Source organism: Rhea pennata, chromosome 17, assembly GCF_028389875.1.
Source record: "Rhea pennata isolate bPtePen1 chromosome 17, bPtePen1.pri, whole genome shotgun sequence".
NCBI lineage: Eukaryota > Metazoa > Chordata > Aves > Rheiformes > Rheidae > Rhea > Rhea pennata.
This window is the reverse complement of record NC_084679.1, coordinates 2,033,980-2,052,463: the sequence shown is the minus strand read 5'-3', so window position 1 is coordinate 2,052,463 and position 18,484 is coordinate 2,033,980. Positions and strand designations below refer to the sequence as shown.

At 52.4% G+C, this 18,484-nt stretch overlaps 1 protein-coding gene across 1 annotated transcript in view; it reads left to right on the top strand.

Moving 5' to 3' along the window:
- Positions 1-2,570: 2,570 nt before the first annotated feature.
- ACACB (acetyl-CoA carboxylase beta) overlaps positions 2,571-18,484 on the top strand; it is a 32,520-nt gene continuing 16,606 nt past the window's right edge. Inside the window, exons 1-19 of the mRNA XM_062589721.1 lie at positions 2,571-2,795; positions 8,690-8,822; positions 9,868-10,006; positions 10,399-10,508; positions 10,713-10,794; positions 11,287-11,385; positions 11,761-11,870; positions 12,281-12,391; positions 12,623-12,832; positions 13,367-13,537; positions 13,863-14,024; positions 14,294-14,457; positions 15,241-15,391; positions 15,496-15,599; positions 16,458-16,539; positions 17,101-17,246; positions 17,331-17,481; positions 17,689-17,823; positions 18,335-18,481. Coding sequence (XP_062445705.1) covers positions 2,740-2,795; positions 8,690-8,822; positions 9,868-10,006; positions 10,399-10,508; positions 10,713-10,794; positions 11,287-11,385; positions 11,761-11,870; positions 12,281-12,391; positions 12,623-12,832; positions 13,367-13,537; positions 13,863-14,024; positions 14,294-14,457; positions 15,241-15,391; positions 15,496-15,599; positions 16,458-16,539; positions 17,101-17,246; positions 17,331-17,481; positions 17,689-17,823; positions 18,335-18,481 — 2,463 coding nt within the window. The 5' untranslated portion in view covers positions 2,571-2,739. The remainder of the gene's footprint in view (positions 2,796-8,689; positions 8,823-9,867; positions 10,007-10,398; positions 10,509-10,712; positions 10,795-11,286; positions 11,386-11,760; positions 11,871-12,280; positions 12,392-12,622; positions 12,833-13,366; positions 13,538-13,862; positions 14,025-14,293; positions 14,458-15,240; positions 15,392-15,495; positions 15,600-16,457; positions 16,540-17,100; positions 17,247-17,330; positions 17,482-17,688; positions 17,824-18,334; positions 18,482-18,484) is intronic.

Below are 18,484 nucleotides of genomic sequence, written 5' to 3'. Positions count from 1 at the left end.
CCTCTAGCACTGCCAGTTCTGCCTGACAGTGCAGAAGAAAGGCAGGTGCTGGGAGCTCTGCGATGCAGGGCTGCTCCTTGCAGTGCGGGACACACAGCGGGGCTCCAGCAGGATGGTAAGTGGCCTGCGTGCGCTGGAAGTGATTCTGCTGTGCACAGAAATAAAGCTGCTGGTCAGAAGCTTGTGTCTGGCTGCCCGACGCGGAGGGACTCCTGATGAAATAGCAGAAAGCTAGGATGTCTGCAGGCACTGTAGCTGAGGAGGGCTTTTGTGTCCTAGGTCATTCAGAGAACCATAAAGACCAAGTGAATTGGGCAGAAAATGCCTCCTCTTAAATAGGTCGTTATTGGTAACAACTATCCAAGTGCTGTTTATAGAAACAATTCTGAATGATTTCAGTGCTCTTTGGGCTTTTTTAAAGCCCAGATCTGATGTACTTAATATACTTAGGTTTTAAATTCATACTTTATTTTTATCTTAGTGCCCTTTGGCTGTTGTATTTAATACTTCCTTGGCTTTAGAGTGGGATTTTGTTTCTGTGTCTTAATGCTCAGCGCCTGTAAATGCCTGTGTATGTACTTTGTAAAATGGGAGAATTCTCGTTAATTTTGTACTTAGGTAACACGTGGCACTTGCATCAAGAAACCAGGCTGTGCAGGGCTCTGCTAGGGCTGCAATCTCCAAGGCAGGCTGTTTCCTGAGTGCCTGTGTGCAGACAAGGCAAGTAAGCCAACAAAATGAGCATTTCTTCTAGAAGCGCTTGTTCAGCCAGAGAGGTTGTATGCTGACTGAGAGGGCTGCCTATCACCACGGCTGTTGGCCGGACATTCACTTATGAGCTCCTCGAACAAGGGCAGATCAGCAGGTTTCCTGGGCTCTTGGTCCTGTCCTGCCCCCCCCCTTTCTACACAGGGTAGAAATGCACCTTGCGAGCAAGCAGAAGGGACGGGAAGTGAGAAGGGGTAGAGAAGAGCATGGCAGGGATGGTGGTAGCTTCCTTCCCCTTCTGGCAGTCACTTGAATTAACTATTTGTAGAGTTATATATTCAGTTTATGACTTTTCTATTTGTATGGGATCTTCCCAGCTTTGGAGCTGGCCTCAGAAATGCTGCTGGCATGTAACTGGGTTATCTGAGCATCCCCTGCACCTCCTCGCCATGTCTGGGGGGAGCTACCCCAGGTCAGAAACAAAACACTGGCCTTTTTGTGGCACTTTCCCATGGCTGACATTGCCCTTTGGATAACAGCGAGAGGTGGTGTGCAGGGAGTGACTTGGGAAGGCTGCCAGCTCTCACAGAAGATGCAACTAGTGCACTGATTTGAGTCCTTTTAGAGGCAATGACGGTCCTTGCAGGTGGCCTTCCCTGTTGCCTGGGATGTGACATAAGAGCATAAGCGTAATTTACCTGGGGAGCAGGAACTGCCTGTAACGGCAGCGTGGATGCGTGCCTGCTGCACTGCCAGAGACGTGAGGCTTTAGGGATGGGGCTGCTGTCACCTTGGGAGAAAAAGCTGCTGCTCTCCTGCACTAGCTCCACGGGAGGCGCTCGGGGCATATCTGTGCTCTGCTCGTGCCAAGTTTCTGTTTTTGGAAGTAAAAATAGCTCTGGCTGAGTGTGTTTTCAGTTTAGCTGTAATTCACCGCGGTGCCGAGTGACGGACTGAACAGAGAGGGATTTTGCTGGATTTTATGGGGCAAAGCAGCTGCATAGATCGCTGTTCTCCCTGTGGGTGTCTGGGAACGTGAGTGGGGAGCCCTGCTATCGCCCTGCCCTTCCCCCAGGTCTCCCGGAGCAGGGCAGGAGGCCTCCCGGCAGCCAGTCCCATCTGCCAGCTTTCTACGCTTGCTTTGCTGGTCCTCGTCCCTGGAGCTGCTGGTCCTCGCTGGGGGCTCTGTGTTTGGGGAGGAGCAAGGGTCCAGGCTTTTCCCAGCATCTGGTTACAGCGCTTAGCAGGCAAGACCAGGGAGAGCCCCATGGCTTGTGTGGGGAGCTGGAGTGCTGCCTGGCAGGCAGGAGGCTTTTGCTGTGACCCCCAGCTCTTCCCCTGCCAGCCTGCGGCCCTCTCTGAAGGCTCCTCAGAGACGAGCAGAAATGAGCCGTTAGTACTGAACAAAGCAGATAATAAAGCAAAACAAAACCACTTTACTAATAGAGCATCTCTCTGTTCCAGGCTGTCTGAATGGTGCTGGTGACCTTGTTCTTTCTGAAACTGATGCTGTTCATTTGGTCCAAAATGGCCAACTCTCCGCCTGCGAACAAGGAGAGGTCTGAGCCTGATCTGCAGAGCTCGGCCGCACCGCTGACCACCGAGAGCCAGGAGCAGCCTGCAGGCCAGCAGCAAGATGGCTCGGAGATGCCGATCCTGTCAGCTGAGCCTTCGCTGGCCACCATCACTGACGATGCCTCCATGGCAGGCTCAGAGCAGCCAGGAGCCAGTTCCAGCCAGCAAATGTCTCCAGCCACCCCCGCGTCCCCTGGCCTGCCAGCGTCAGTGCTGGGCGCTCCATCAGATGGGTCAGGCAGGCCTCAGGTTCCCCTGTTTCCCCTAAACCCGCCGCTGCAGCTGAACAAGCCTACCAGGGAGGAGCAGGAGCAAATCGTGGTGTATAATCCAGCAACGCTCAGACGACCAGCCTTGACCAAATTTGTGCTGGGCTCCTTCGACGACAACTCCTCCGACGATGAGGTTGTGGCCGGAGCCTTTAAAGTCACCAACCGGCGGAGCAGCCTGGCAGTCATGGGCAACGAGACCGCATCTCTGGCCTCTTCGATGGAGCTTTCTACTAGCATAAGGTAATGCAAGGTGCTGGGGCCAAGCAACTGAGCCACAGAAGGCTCAAAGTGAGAACACTGCAAAAAATTGGAGCTTTGGGCAGATGTGGTGTGACACGTTTCTTGATGAGCTTTTCTTTTTGGCCACTTTGTTGTTATCCCAAGATCTATGCTGGAGTAGGGCTCTGCTAACAAACATCTTGCTCCCTGGCCCCACTTCTGCCTCTGCCCACAGTTTTGGTGTTGTCAGAGCAGGCTCAGTCCTTTGAGCATGCCTCTGAGCTCAAGATCTTATTGCAGCACTGCAACAGCTCTGAGAGGCTTTTGCTAAGATAGTGACCCTGCTTCTAAGCTAACCTGAGAGATCAGGGCCACCACCCGCAGGTGCTGCTTGCTGCTTCCATGACAAGCCTGTGAGTGTTGAGCACCCTCTGAATCAGAGGGGCCTGAACTGGGACTTGAGGCTCAGGAGTCCAGTTGCTAAGGTTTGGGAGCAAACATTGCACCTTGCACCCACGAATGTTATTAAACAGGCTCATGTGAGATGCATATTGTCAGTTTTGACTCAAGGTGATTATCAAATAACTGTTGCTGCTTGAGCCGCAAACCGACCTAGGCAGAAGGTTGCCTTCTCTTCTAGGTTGAGCAAAGACCGTGAACAGAGCAGTGCTGGCTGTGCAGTGATGTTAGGATGCTGCTCACTGGTTCAGTTACATTTCATGTTCTTTTCGTGCTCCTTTTTGATTTGCTGCATAAAAAAACCCTATGAAAGTAAGGTTAAAGCGACATCCTGGGAAGAGCAGACATGTCAGAGCAACTCTGTGCAACAGCAATGTCAAATGCACGAATCCACCAAGGAACATTGGTGGGAGGAGAGGTTGCTCTGTTCTAACACTTTTCAATATCAAAGAATGGGGTGAAAAGTGCTTTTTGTTTGCATGATACTCAACTACACACTGTTGCTAGCACTAACACCAAATGATTTCTGTTTTCTCGCACCTTCCTATTTCATTTTGCTTTTTCTCTTTACCCACATTGTATACCAGCACCGGGAAAGGCCGTCCCAGTGCATCAGCTGCAGCGTTGGCTGTCAGACGAGTGAGCGTGGACTGGGGTTTTCGTTGTGAGATAGGGTGGCTTTTTGCTGTGGATCTGTCGTGGTGGTGAGGCTGCAGAACACTCTGGGCTGTGCTGGGCGCTGCAGGTGTTTATTTGGTGGGACGAGAGCTTGCACGCATGATGAGGGTTGGTGGCTGCCTCCCTGGCTGGCTGGCACTCGGTTACTGGCCTTTGCTGGTAAGAAAAACTGCAGTTGAGGGCACCCATGTAGCAGGACCCAGATGACGGGTCTGTGGCCAAGTTTGGGCCCAAAGCACTGTGCGAGCCAGCACCCCTTCTTTGGCTGCGCATCGGGTGTCGCTAGGTCTGTTCCTACAAGTTAAACCGAGCCTTTTCACAGGGCTTGCGTGACCGGCACGAAGCGAGCGGCCTGCGGTGTGGGAAGGAGGGAGGCGATGCCCTCGGTTCTCGTCGTGAACACCACGATGCTGCACCTGCATCTTCCCCGGGCAGCGGCTGGGGCTGCCTGCATTGCAGGGGGAGAACAACGCTAGCAAAAGGGCAGCAAGTGACGGTGGCTAGAATAACAAATGAAACCTGCTGCATTCGCTAGCTCCCCTTGCTTGGATGTGTTTGCTCAGGTGCCCCTTGGACTGCAGCTGGGTGCCAAGGTCCGCTGAAAGCGCGGTGTCTGTGCGAGGGTCGCCTGGTGCCCTTTGGAGCCGAATCGCACCGGGGCACGGCGGTCCTCTCGCCCAGCTGCATCCGCCCCCGGCGACCCTGCCGTGGGGCAGGACGGCTTTGTTTCGGGAGGGAAGCGCATGATCGCTGAAATAAAGTTTCTGCGCTGCGCCGCATGGTGATGCTCAAGAGTTTGCCGTGATCCCTGGAGCTGCGGAGGAGGAAGGGAGCAAAGCCGAGGAGGAGGATGCAGCAGCGGGTGCCGCCAGGCGGGCTCCCCGGGCGGACCCCGCGTAGGCGCCGCGGGCACGGGGCCTCGCCGCGGCGCGGCACCCGCCAGGTTCGTGCGGGAGCGGAGGGAGGCCGGGCCGGGAGGCAGAGCATCCCGTGCTCGGAGGCAGTGGGCGCGGGTCCCCGGCATCCCTGCTGCCAGCCCTGCCTCCGCGGGGCCGGGCTCTGCTCTCTGGGGGCGAATGCTGCCGCACTTCTGCTCGGGCGCCTTGGAAGATGGAGCGGCCCCCGGATGAAGGGGTTGTGAGGTGTTTTGCAGTGTCATGTTTTCTCCTCCTCGGCTGGCAGCGAGCTATCTCTGTGGCTGATCTTGGTGTGGCGGGAGAGCAAGGCACTTAATGGTGTTCTTACTGCTGTGTTTAGAAAAGTGAAGCAGCAGCTGCCACCCTGTCCTTCCTCTGCCCTTGCAAATAGTAGGGATAAATTATTTAAAATGTGTGTGTGTGGGGGGGGGGGTGAGTAGCTCTTTGGTCATTTTGCTAGGTGATGAGTCAAGGAAAAATGGATGATCTTCATTCTGTTGATAGCTTCATAGTCACTTTTGTCCAGCCTCAGTGCTGCCTGGGCTGCAGAGGGGTTTGCTGACTTAGACCTATTCTTGCTGAATTATGGAATCAATGCATTGGTGTTTTTTTGTTTTTGTCTCCTCTAGAAGCTATAGGAATGAGGGAGCAGTTTTTCCCATTGGCAATGTCCAGGCTTCCAAAGCTACTCTTGGCTTTTGTTGTCAGACCTTGCTGCCCAGATTGACCTTAGTGAGCAAGAATAATATGTTAGGTCGTGTGTGTAAGGGAGATGGTAAGCTTCTAGCCTGCTGGTTTGCAAGAAAATCCTAAAACGTGAACGCTAGTGGTTTAAATCCCAAGCAGGAAATGAAGAAGGATTTTGCTTGCGATTTTTAAGGCAACTCTGTTCCTATTTTCTTCTGAAGGCTGCCGACACGGCTGCAGCACCCGCGGTGCCTCTGGCTGCCGGGAGCCCTGTTGCCCGGCCTTCCTCCACTCCCTGGCAGGAAATGGGGCTGCGGCTCTGGCACCAGTTGCACGTCCTGGCTTGGGGGTCGACCTCTCAGGAAGCGTCTGCTCTCGCTGTGCAGCAGCGTGCCTGCGTCCAGGCAGGCCCTGCAGGCCTCCGCCAGCTCTGCTGCTGCGCCCCCGGGAGTTTTGGGCAGCCTGGGGAAGAGCCCTGGTGTGCACCTTCCTCTCGTGCAGCTGGGCTGAGCCAAACTCCTGAGTTTTTGAGCAGCTGCAGCTTCTTGATGGCTGCTGTGAAAACCTGCAGATCCATCTGTCCCATGCCGTCTCTGTTGTCCATTCTCTGTGCAGGGTTACGGTGCTCACAGGAGTTTGGATCCTCTCTGTACTGCTCTGTACTTCCCTCTGCAACCTTTCTGATTGCAACAAACCCCCTTTCTCAGGAGCAGAGCTGCGATTGCACTGGGGACGTGGGTCCAGATTGCCTACCGAGGTTGGAAAACCTCTGGGGCTTTCCCCTGCTGAGGCTTTCTGCCTGCCTGCCAGCTCGCTCCGGTCCCTGGCTGGTGCAGCAGCCAGCTCCGAGCTGGTATCACCTTGGCAGTGGGGCCGGCCGTCCCCGGGGCCGGGCCATGGGCAGGCACCTCAGGAATGTTCCCGTTTTGCTTTTGCGTGCTCGCTAGCATTTAGGCACAGTTGGCAACAATCATAAATAATTGGAACCAAAGTGTTGCTGCCCGGCTCCTCTTGGTTGCTCTCCTTCCACTGCGGGTAAAAATAAAAGACCTTTGACTGCAGGGCTGTGTCCTGAACCCAGACAGCCCATTCACTGCTGCTGAACAGACTCGGCCAAATGCTATGTCCTCATTTGCCTGAAAGTCTGGTAGTTTTAACGCACCATGTTGCTAGCGATGCTTTTGTCAGATTTTCATTTGCGTTTTAATGCAGGAGGAATTTTTCTTCCGTCGACATCTGAGCCTTGCCATTGCTAATGCAGTGTGTGCGCAGGTTGGGGATGGTGTGGCCTGTGTGGCTCTGGGGCTGCAGGAAGGTGCCTGACTGAGCGATGCCAGGGGCATATTGGAAAAAAAGCAGGAAAACTGGCTTCATTCAGTGTAGTGCTGCAGCTACACAAAAGGTAGCGGGAGCATGTGGAAGGATTCTGACACTTCTGACGTGTTTCCCATGAAGACAAATGTGTCAAGTCCTGCTCATGTGAAATCTGAGCTGTGAGATTTCATTTTTCCCTTGTTTATTTTTAATAAGAAATGGAAGAATAATCAAAAGTTCAAAATCATTGGATCCTGTGGCTGAGCTAGGAAGGGGATGTGAACCTCGTAATTAAAATAAAAAGTGGCTTAAAACTCTGGATAAGCTGCCTGGAAAGACTGCCACAGGCTGCAGCAGGGAGACTTTGCAGCTGCCTGCGAGGGGCTGCCGGCGGTGCCAGGGCCGCCTGCCCGTGCTGCAATCCTCATGGTGAGGTTCGGCCCAAGAGTGGGGCAGGCGAGCGCTGGCTTAAATTGCTGCCTGGCGTGCCCACCCCAGAGCCCCTGTCCGGAGCCCTTTGGAGTGGGGGGCTCCGGGGTTTCGCGGGGGTGCACGATGGGGTTTGGCGCAAGGATGAAGCTCCGGGTGCCGTGGGAGCACTGTTGGGGCAGAAGCATGTAGGGGTGAGTCTGGCCAGCTGCATGTGCCTGGGAAATAATTTCGGAGCACGGTGCTGGCAGCGTGGGGTCCCTCCCTGGTGCAGCGCAGCCCCACCGGAGCGGGCCCACTTGTCCCCAGGGTCCAGGTTGGCCAGGAACAGTGGCTGGGCTCGTTACAGGCGATGTTTTCATCTAAGCACAAATTCCTGAGGCGGCTTTGGGAACAGTATGTGCCGTTCTGCGCGGGTCTGCCTTGCGGAGCACAGCCTGCTCTCGGCTCCTGCCGGTCCCCCTGGTGCAAGGGGAGCCCCTGGCCGGGTGCCTCTGAGAGCAGCCGCTCGCGTGCCGGGACTGGGGACGGGGCACGCGGGGCAGGGGGGATCCCGCTCCCCTTGGCCTCGCGCGGGCTCGGCTGCAGCAAAGGGGCGCTGGGGCGTTTAACCGTCGCTGACCGTTCTGTGGGAGCATCCGCTATCAGCGCTGTGTTTTGGCTTTCCCACTCCTTGGCCTTTGGAGCAGAGCGGTGGCATATTTCCAGCTTTAACTGAGCTGCGAATCGTTATCGGGACGGAAGCGGGCACATGTTTGTTGTGCTGTGCACTAGCAGTGCTGTTCACTAGCAGCGCTGTGCCTGTGGTCGTGTGCACGCACTCTTCCATGCACAGGCCAGAAGTCCTCAGCAGGTCTCTGCTCTCTGAAATGCAAACAGCAGGACTTTGGCACCTTGGGTTTTCAAACTGGCCTCTGGCTGCAAAACTGCCATTTGTCCCTGCTTTTGAATGAATGGGGACCTGCAGCTATAGCTGCTCAAAGTCTTCAGAGAGCCCCAGCACTTCTCCCAGGTATGGGGGCTTTTAACTGTGAAACACTCTGCTAATCCGGAACCGCTTGTCCCATATAACTCGGTTGCAAATTTTTCCTCTGTGCTTTGTCTAGCGTTGTAGTAGGGTGTTAAGTGTCCCCGGAGAGATCCCAGTGCGTGATAGGGAGCCGGCAGCGAGGAAAGCAATCCTTGTGTTCCCTGGGTACATCAGCAGGGCCAGAGTCGCGATGGTTTTGCTGCTTGCGTGGGAAGAAACTGCAGGAGGGGCAAAGTCTTATCTCTGTTTTGTATTAAGTTCAGGGTTGTTAGATTGCAAAATTAATTCCTTCTTGAAAGCCCAAGCCTGCGGAAGCAAATGGGTTGCTTCTGATGAGTTGCTTCTTATATAGTTTGTGGCATTTCTGTATTTACTTAATGCTGTTTCTGTACCTGCCACAGGCCTAGCATGTCAGGGCTGCATCTGGTGAAGAAAGGCCGCGAACACAGGAAACTGGATCTGCAAAGGGACTTCACCGTTGCCTCGCCGGCAGAGTTTGTGACCCGCTTTGGGGGAAACCGTGTTTTTGAGAAGGTATCTTCACTGTGCATGGCTGCTGGAGCTGGCATGGTGCCTGTGGCCAGCAGCTGAGGCTGTTCTGCATGTTGCAGGACATTGTTAGTTCTTGTCGGGGCCTTTGAACAGGCCATAGGAGAATATTGGAGTACCTTGCTGATGCCTCCTCTGGGGTTTCTGTTTGCTGTCTTTCTTTCTCTGGCATCTCTATTCAAGCCTTTTCTAGCTCCTGCTGTCCCGCCTCTGTCTTTGCTCGATGGGGTCCTTGCTTTTTGTGGCAATAACTTTGAACTTCCCATGTCATCTGCCTCTGCTCCGTCTGGGATTGCCCACCCACGTGGGTGTGTGCTGTGTGCCCGTTCCCAGCCCCTTATCCCACTTCCAGAGCTTGTTCTCCCACCCCTACTGTTCCTCATGTGAGGTGTAAAAACAGAGAGCTCTGAGAAATGCTGCTTAATTCTCGTTTTGGATCGAGGGCAGACTTGCATGCCCAGTGCAGATCTGGAGGTTCTCTACAGACCCAACGGCCTTAGATGAACTTCACTGTGGAGTAACTGAGAGCAGATGTTTTTCTCTCTCTTTCACCTCTTTCTCTGATTTAAGAGAAATTCAGAGAGGGAAACTCTCCTAATGCTGTTTTTGCACAGAGGCTTCCTGTAGCAATTTTGCATATCTGACACAAATGAAGGCCAAAGTCTAGTTCTTTGTTAGTTCTAGTGCCAGATATCAAAGTTTTTGTTAACGAGGCTCCTTCTGCTTTGCTGCAAAGAAGACAGGCAGTTGCAAAGCTCCTCTAATAATAATGCTTTTCTGCTTGTGTTAACTGACTCTATGTTGTTCCCAGCTGAAGCTGGCAGTTTTGATATATTTACTAGAGGTACTCAATACCTTGTTCAAAATACTGCCTCTTTACTGTTTGTTTCCAAGAATGGTAGGGCTGCATTCCGTAAGAGACTGCATTCCCATCTCTTGCTCTTCAGCAGCAGAGAGAGGTTTCAGTCCTTGTGACCCTGTGTGTTTACGTATTTGACACACCGCGTTTCCCTCCCGGATGTGTTTTCAGGTCCTGATTGCAAACAATGGCATTGCTGCCGTGAAGTGCATGCGCTCCATCCGCAGGTGGGCCTACGAGATGTTCCGAAATGAGCGTGCAATTAGGTTCGTTGTCATGGTTACCCCTGAAGATCTTAAGGCTAATGCAGGTGATTGCTAATTCCTAAAACCTTCTCAAACAGTGACATTCTCTGTCTGCCTTGGGAGTGAGCTGGGACAACCCTTTTCTTCTCTTCGGGTTATTACCTGGGAAGTGTGGTATTCTGCATAGCTGGTGTGTGGGCATTGCTGGTGTTCCCCGTGCTTTTCTGTAAGGACTGTGCAGCCAGACTTAGGAGTAAATAAACCTTCTTTTCTCTCTGGCCTCACTTACATGGAGGGGCTTTGGGAAGGGGGTGCAATCCACACTGGAGCCACCATTGGTGGTGATTGCAGCAGTACTGGAGTTGAGGGCAGTCTCGGGTGCTGCCTGCCTCAGCGTTGCCGGCCGCGGGGTATCCAGCTCAGCTGGGTCCCACCATCGCTGTGCCACGTCTTTCAGAGTACATCAAAATGGCTGATCACTATGTGCCCGTTCCCGGAGGAGCCAACAACAACAACTACGCCAATGTAGAGCTGATCGTGGACATTTCCAAACGAATCCCAGTCCAGGTAAAAGCTGTTCAGGAGCCCCTCACCTTTGCAGGTTGGACTGGCTGCCCTGAGCCTTTGCTCAAGTTGCCCTCGTGATTTATAGGATAACTAATCCCAAGGCCCAGCTCCCTCTGCTCAAAGAAACCGTGCGTGATGTCAGGGCCAATGGGAGGGCAGCAGCCCGGGAGGTAACGGCTCACGCTGCTCCTTCTCTCGCGGCAGGCTGTGTGGGCTGGTTGGGGACATGCCTCGGAAAACCCCAAGTTGCCAGAGCTACTGCATAAAAATGGAATAGCTTTCTTAGGTAAGGACTCGCTTTCCTCCAGTTGCTGGAGGGAATAGTGTGCCTTGGGCTAGTGTGTGTTTGTGCACGTGCTCGGTCTCCAGGTGGCACCAGTTACCAGGCTGTGCAACACTCACTGCGCATCTGCTCCCAGACTGGTTGCCTGGAGCTGTCCCAGGAGACCTGCTATTTTCTGAGTTCCCCCTGCAATGTGCATGCTGTTAGGCCGTTTACCGAGGAGCATAGGGTGGGAGCAGACCTTGGGTGCTGTCTGGTTAGGGAACATCCTGATCTCCTCTTTGGAGAAAGGCTGTGAGCTCTACCCTAAAGCAGGCGGTGGGTTGCTGGGGGGATGGCCCTGAGCTACTGCTGTTTGCATGAGGACTGTCCTCGTTGCTGGCTGCCAGCTCTCTGGAGAGTGTTTCTGCACCTTTCTCGAGGCATCGACCACATCCACATGTTCAAGATGGGCCAGCTGGCCCCTTTCTAACCCTCTTCCTTCCTTGTTTGAAGGCCCCCCGAGTGATGCCATGTGGGCGCTGGGGGACAAAATTGCCTCCACGATTGTGGCCCAGACGGTCCAGATTCCCACACTGCCATGGAGTGGGAGCGGTGAGTGCCTCCACCCCCAGCCCCACAGCTCCTTGTGTGCCACCTGGCCTGCATGCCTCTTATCCTCTCACTGAACCCTGTGTGCCTGCTTCTCTTTTTCCCAAAAACCAAACACTGGGGCCAGGGTCCTGCTGGCAGGGCTGGGGCTCTGCTGGCTTGTGTGCTAGCAGGTGCTGGAGCAGGCAATGGATGTCAGGGACTGCGCTGTAGCCGGGCTGCTGCTGGTTTGGGCAGCAGCTGGTTCACAGAGGCACAGATCTAGGGGAAATTGTGTCTATGCCCACATGGGCTCCCCAGCCCACCTGCTCCTGGCTGTGGCCACGGCCATGGCAGTGCCACCCTGGTGTTGACTGCAGCCCCTGGCTGTGTCTGCAGGTCTGGTGGCCAAGTGGTCAGAGGAGCAGCGGCAGGAGCAGCGGGTGATCAGCATCCCCCTTGAGACGTATGCGCAGGGCTGCGTGAAGGACGTGGAGGAAGGCCTGGAAGTAAGGCTGAGCCTGTGGGTCTTGTACTCTGTTATTTCTCTTTGGAGCCCACCCAGGATGGGGCTGGTCCCTTTTGGGATCCCAGCATGTGGGACAGTGGTGCCAAGGGTGTTTTGGCAGCAGTTTGTTCCTCCCCAGTGAGTCTCTCCCAACTGGATGCAGTTTAAGTCCTAGTGCTTGTCGCACTCTCTGCAGATACTCACAGTATTCCCAATAGGGATAGGACTGGTGTAATCTGGGAAACAAGATTTTCTGCAGCTTGCTACCCTCCAGTCCCACCTCTGTTGCTGGCACATTCCTGCTCAGGGGTGCACTGAGCTGGGGAAAGGTGGACCGAGCTGCTGTTTGGACTGTGGGTTGAGGTTGGGAGCTTTTTGCCTGTTCCAGTCCTGGCCTCTTGTCCCTCTCAGGTTGCCAAGAGGATTGGCTACCCAGTGATGATCAAGGCGTCAGAAGGCGGTGGGGGCAAAGGGATCCGAAAAGTAGAGGCTGCAGAAGAATTTAGTGCCTGCTTCAGGCAGGTAGGTGGTGGCTGGGGAATGCCCCATCCCCTTGGGTGAGCCAGAGCAGGCTCTTCATCCCATCTCATAGGCTCGTTCCTGTGTCTCATGCCTTTCCTGCTACAATGTGGCTGCCTTGGGCTGAGAACAGCTCTGTCTTGGCTTCCTGCAGAGGACAAGAGGCTCCTGCCTCTGCCCTGGGATGAATTTTGGAGAGTGATGCTGGAGCATGAGCTCTCTCCTATGCGGCAGGTGCAGGCAGAGGCACCCGGGTCTCCCATCTTCCTGATGAAGCTGGCGCAGCATGCGCGGCATCTGGAGGTGCAGGTCCTGGCTGACGAATATGGGAATGCCATCTCTCTGTTCAGCCGTGACTGCTCTATCCAGCGCCGGCACCAGAAGATCATCGAGGAGGCGCCCACCACGATTGCCGCTCCGTCCGTCATCGAGGTGATGGAGAAGGTGGGTGTCCAAGGTCTTCTGGAGGCATGAGGCAGCTCAGAAAAAAGGCACAGGATTTTTAGTGAAAAACTTGCCTATTTCTTGCTGGGTTTACTGTGGTTTTTAGCACCTAGAGGCTCCTAAGGAAGGGGACAGAAAAATAGAGGCTCTGCTCTGGACAACAGGATAGAAAAACCCCTAGGACAGGCTGTTGTGTATGTGTATCCCTTACATTTCTGCAAGTGTGTAAGACCTCACTGTAGGAGACTTTGTCCTTCCTTGTGTGGTGTTCCCATCCTGCCAGGTGGCTGCTGGGAAGGGAAGGACTCTGAGCTGAGCGGGGATCCCCCAGGCCTGCTTGGCTGCATGACCATGTTGGTGCAATGTTCCTCCCTTTCTCCCTTCCCCTGCCCTCGAAATGTCCATTTGCCCTGTCCCACGATACTGCTGCTGTTTTGCTCAGGAAGACCCTGACTCTGAAGTCATGCCCTTCGCATGTGGCGAATTCGGGGGTGCCAGCATTACTCAGAGCACGACTTTGTGTTCTGTTTGCAGTGTGCGGTCCGCCTGGCCCAGATGGTGGGCTACGTGAGTGCCGGCACAGTCGAATACCTCTACAGCAAAGATGAGAGCTTCCATTTCCTGGAGCTGAATCCACGCTTGCAGGTCGAACATCCCTGCACAGAAATGATTGCTGATGTGAACCTTCCAGCTGCCCAGCTACAGGTAGTGGGATGACGCCACCACGCATTGCTGTTGCTTTGGTTCATAAACTGCTACGGCACATAGATGACTCTACAGGAGTGAGAAGTCAAATATGCAGCTTGGGAAAAGGTGCTATGTTGGCAGCCTGACAGAGGAAAGCTTTTCCCATTTTCTATGTATAACATGCACACAAAAGCAATATAGCACCCCTCTTCTTAGTCTCTGGCTCCTTACTTGAAAGAGCTGTCACAGCAGTGCTGCTATTCCTGTTGGTCTTCATTCAAGCTATCTACTGCTGTTGCCTGACTGTAATTTTGATGCTAAGTTCTGCTTGTTACTTGTGCAGATTGCAATGGGCATCCCCTTGCACAGGATAAAAGACATCAGAGTGCTGTATGGCGAGAGTCCATGGGGTGATACACCCATCTGCTTTAACAGCCCTACCAATACTCCCGTGCCTAGAGGCCATGTGATTGCCGCTCGGATCACCAGCGAGAACCCTGAGGAGGTGAGCTGAGGAGGGTTTGCTCTTGTGCATCAGCCTGGCACCCTGGGGGACAGCAGGCTTCTGTTGTCTGCAAAGGCTGAACTGCACACAGTCCTCCACAAGGAATCAATATTCCCGATGCTTCCATTCCCAGGCAAAACCTGCGGGATTAGTGGAATCCACATAGCAGTGGCTAAGAGACACAGGGGTTCCCTTTCCCCTAATTAAGTCTCAAAAATTTCAAGCCTCTTTTCTCAATTTCTTCTGCTCTGTCCTGTGCATTTGTTTAGGGTTTCAAGCCAAGCTCTGGGACAGTGCAGGAACTGAATTTTCGCAGCAGCAAGAACGTCTGGGGCTATTTCAGTGTAGCGGCTGCTGGAGGGCTGCACGAATTTGCTGACTCTCAATTTGGACATTGCTTCTCTTGGGGAGAAAATCGGGAAGAGGCCATATCGTGAGTATTGCAATATGGGCTCGAAAGCAACTGTCCTTGGAAGATTCAAATTTCACACTATTTTAATAGGTTTATGAGCAAGAAAAATGACCTTTATCTATCTCAAAGGACAATGGCTACCTTTGTACTGAGCAGCTTATTTGCGTTGTAGAGGTTGTCTAGCTGAAGGCAGTTTTCAGAAACTGTAGTGATGAGGCCCCAGTTAATAAACATGTTTCTTGAAGATAGGCATATGCTTAGCACCATTGACATGCGATATTCATTCAAAAATTAACTAAAGCAGCACATAATTAATCTACTCTTAGGTGTTTGTGTTTTATTACGTTAAGGCTTTACCTTACATTGAAGTGCATTTTTCTCAGCAAACCAGAAAAATTCCTACAAACCAAACACCTGGAGAGTCTTGCTCGTCACGCAAGCTGCCCTCTCTCCTTCCTGATTTGTAGAGGTATTTTTATCCAGGTACAAGGACATGCAAGGCAAATGTTTGTCACCCCATTTGAGTGTGGCTTCTTACTATAGCCTTTGGCTGCTGTGTAACAGGCTATTGCTACATTAATGTGCTAAATTGAGAATGAGATACTCAGGTAAGGCACAGAAGGAGCTGGTTAACACCTGCTGTGTATAAACGATGGAAAATAGGAGGCCTTTCTAGTATCTAAAGTGTCTGAAGACAGTTTTAAAGGCAAGAGTATATTGGGTGCAGGAGAGCCCTTGACCACCCTGATAAAAGTCAGATGCTGCCTGATCTGTGATCAATGGAGTCTTTTTTTTCTTTAAAAGAAATATGGTGGTAGCTCTGAAAGAGCTGTCTATCCGCGGGGATTTCAGGACCACAGTTGAATATCTGATTAAGGTGCTGGAAACAGAGAGCTTTCAGAACAATGAGATAGATACCAGCTGGCTGGACCATCTGATTGCAGAGAAAGTGCAGGTGGGAGAAACTGGCCTCTTGACTTCTCCCTTTTGCTCATCCCTTGGATTGCTTCACCCATTATGTTAGGAAACCTCATTATTTGTTGTTTTTCCCTTCCTTAGGCTGAGAAGCCAGACACAATGTTGGGTGTTGTTTGCGGCGCCCTGAATGTTGCGGATGCTGCATTTAGGACATGTATGACCGATTTTCTGCACTCACTGGAAAGGTAGGGCACTTGCAGAGCGGTGGAGATGCCTGTGTTGAGGGGTTATGAAACCTAAGGCGGGGGGGTCTTGCCTTTGGAAAGTGCAGTGGGACCATTGGGAGCATGTGCCCTGAAGGGTTGCTCTCAGTGACTGGAGTTTGGCAGGATATGGCCTGTGAGGGTAGAGACCTGACTCTTGCTCTTAAAACCTTGCTTCACCTCTCTGGGCCTGCTCCCTTTCCGTCTCTCCTCCTTGTCTGGCCAGGCTGTAAACACTTCACAAATTAAGAGGCAGCGCTCACCCTGAACTTGAGCTGCACCTCAGGTCCAGAGCCACGCTGCACCTCTAGACAATTCAATAGAAAGGGGGAAAAAATGGTATTTGCTATAGATCACAAGGCTTTAGTATCTCAGACATTACTTTATCTGTTAGAGAGGAAAAACAGCTTCATGCAGTTGTGAAAATAGAGCTTTCAAAGGGAAGTGGCTTGCCTGAGTGCAGCTTGCTTTTGTTTTTGTACTCAAGAACATCGAGGTCATTCCTCCAGCCTTGAAGGACACTGGGGACACATTTCACTATCTGAATGTGTTTTGTCAGTGTCTGGACTGACTCCAGATCTTTTTTTTAAGAAGCAGTCATGTGGTCACTTAAAGTGGAAATCTGCTCCCCTCTGCAGTCACCGTTGCAGCCTTCCCTGCTTGGGCCCAGGCAGCTCTAAACCAGCTCTTGGCTCTGAGCGTGCTGAATGTCATGAGCACATTCAAGCAGTGCCTCGCTGTGACATCTGACACACTTGGCTCCCTGTGCTTGCTTTAGCACTCACAAACAAAAAACACTTCCAAATTCTTCTGGTGTCTGACCTTATCCTTGTGTTTCAGAGGTCAGGTGCTGCCAGCAGCTTCTCTGTTGAACATTGTCGACGTGGAGCTCATCTACGAAGGTGTGAAGTATGTTCTCCAGGTAAAGATTGTATTGTGCTCTTTCTATACTTTGCTGCAATGTTGGCCCAGGCAACACATACTTTTCACAGGGGCAGATGCTACAGTGTGGAAAAATGCAATAAATAAGAGGTTACCCTTTAAAAATATGTAATGTAAATGTTAGATGGTTATCTATTCAGGAGCCTTATGCTCCTGACAGGCATTTTCATATTTCCTGTTGCCCTTATTCCTGAGTTTAATAAGATCCACTTTTCTTGCTTGTAAAGCCAGTCAGTTGAACTTTACTTAAATAACTCACTCCTCACAAAGAAAGCAGCTGTTTATTAAAGAGCTTGGTAGATGCAGAACAAGACCACTGTCTCTAGCCCTTGAAGACTAGCATGGCAGTCAGCAAAGCGCAGGCCCCGTCCCAATGCTGAACGTGGCAGAGCACAGCTTCTGTGTGGGCCATAGCAGACGCGTGTGCCATAGGCTTAGCAGACACTAAGCAGCAGCCTGCTGTTCCCACCGCCCTCAGTGAAGGTCACTGTACAGGTTTTAGATGTTTGCATTGAAGGATCTCTTCGGATGTTGCTCACAGGTTGCCCGCCAGTCCCTGACTACGTACGTCATTATAATGAATAGCACGCACATAGAGATAGATGTGCACCGGCTGAATGACGGGGGGCTGCTGCTCTCCTACGATGGGAACAGTTACACTACCTACATGAAGGAAGAGATTGACAGGTACATAGATTTCACTGAGCCCTCAGCTGCTGGGTGAGCAGGCAGTCAGCTGGTCTAGCAGGGAGAAATTCCTCTCTCCTTAAGGTATCGAATCACCATTGGGAACAAAACGTGCAATTTTGAGAAGGAGAAAGATCCAACTGTGCTGCGATCGCCCTCTGCGGGGAAGCTGCTACAGTACATGGTGGAAGATGGAAGCCACATTGCAGAAGGGAATGTTTTCGCAGAGATAGAGGTAAATGCAGAAGACCTTGGAGAAGTTCCTGGAGCCTGGGATTCCTGCTCTGATGGGCCTTAAGCCAGCGTGGGTCTGTTGCATGATTAAAAATCACATCTGCCAATATTTAATGTCCACAATGAAGTTGCAACGTCCAAGGTGCTTTGTAATGTGTGTGGTGCTTGCTCGCTGCATTCTGTGAATATCTTACTGATCCTTGTGCAGGTGATGAAAATTGTTGTGACCCTACCGGTGGAGGAGTCTGGCTGTGTGCGTTATGTAAAGCGGCCAGGAGCATTGCTGGAGGCAGGTTGTGTCATCGCCAGGCTTGTGTTAGATGATCCCACCAAAGTGAAACCTGTGAGTATTTCTGCTGGGACCGAACCATGTTGTGTTACTGCTTTCTCCTCTCTCTGCTCCCTGCTTGCAAGGCATTTTGCTCACTTTGGCATCTGAAGGCAACACTGCCACGTGGGGACCTGACTGGGCTCAGGGGACACTTGCTCAAGAGCCAACAGTAGAGCAGCTGCATTAGGCTAGAGCATGCTGCAGGGGGCACAAGTGGCTGTGCGACTTCCTTAAGCTGGCTGCTTTAAAGCCTGCACAGCTTTTCTGCATGTCATAGCGCTGTGCTGTGCAAGCATCCTGCGCACGCTTAGCTGTATATAGAGCTTGCCGTGTGGCAAGTTTTCAGTGTAATGTTCTGTCTGCATCTGTAGCTCTTCTGCATCTTTTTCATGATGGGCACAACGGCAGAAATGCTGCCATTCGATGCAGCTTTTTGGCTGCTCATTTAACTTCATCAAAGATCTGGGTCAGTTTACTTCTCTGATGTTCATGAGTGCCTGTTCTTTCCTTGTATCTTGGGCAGGCTCAGCCATTCACGGGAGGCCTCCCAACCCAGCAGACTTTGCCCATCATGGGGGAGAAGCTGCATCAGGTTCTGCGCAATGTGCTGGACAATCTCATCAATGTCATGAATGGCTACTGCTTGCCAGAGCCCTATTTCAGTGCCAAGGTA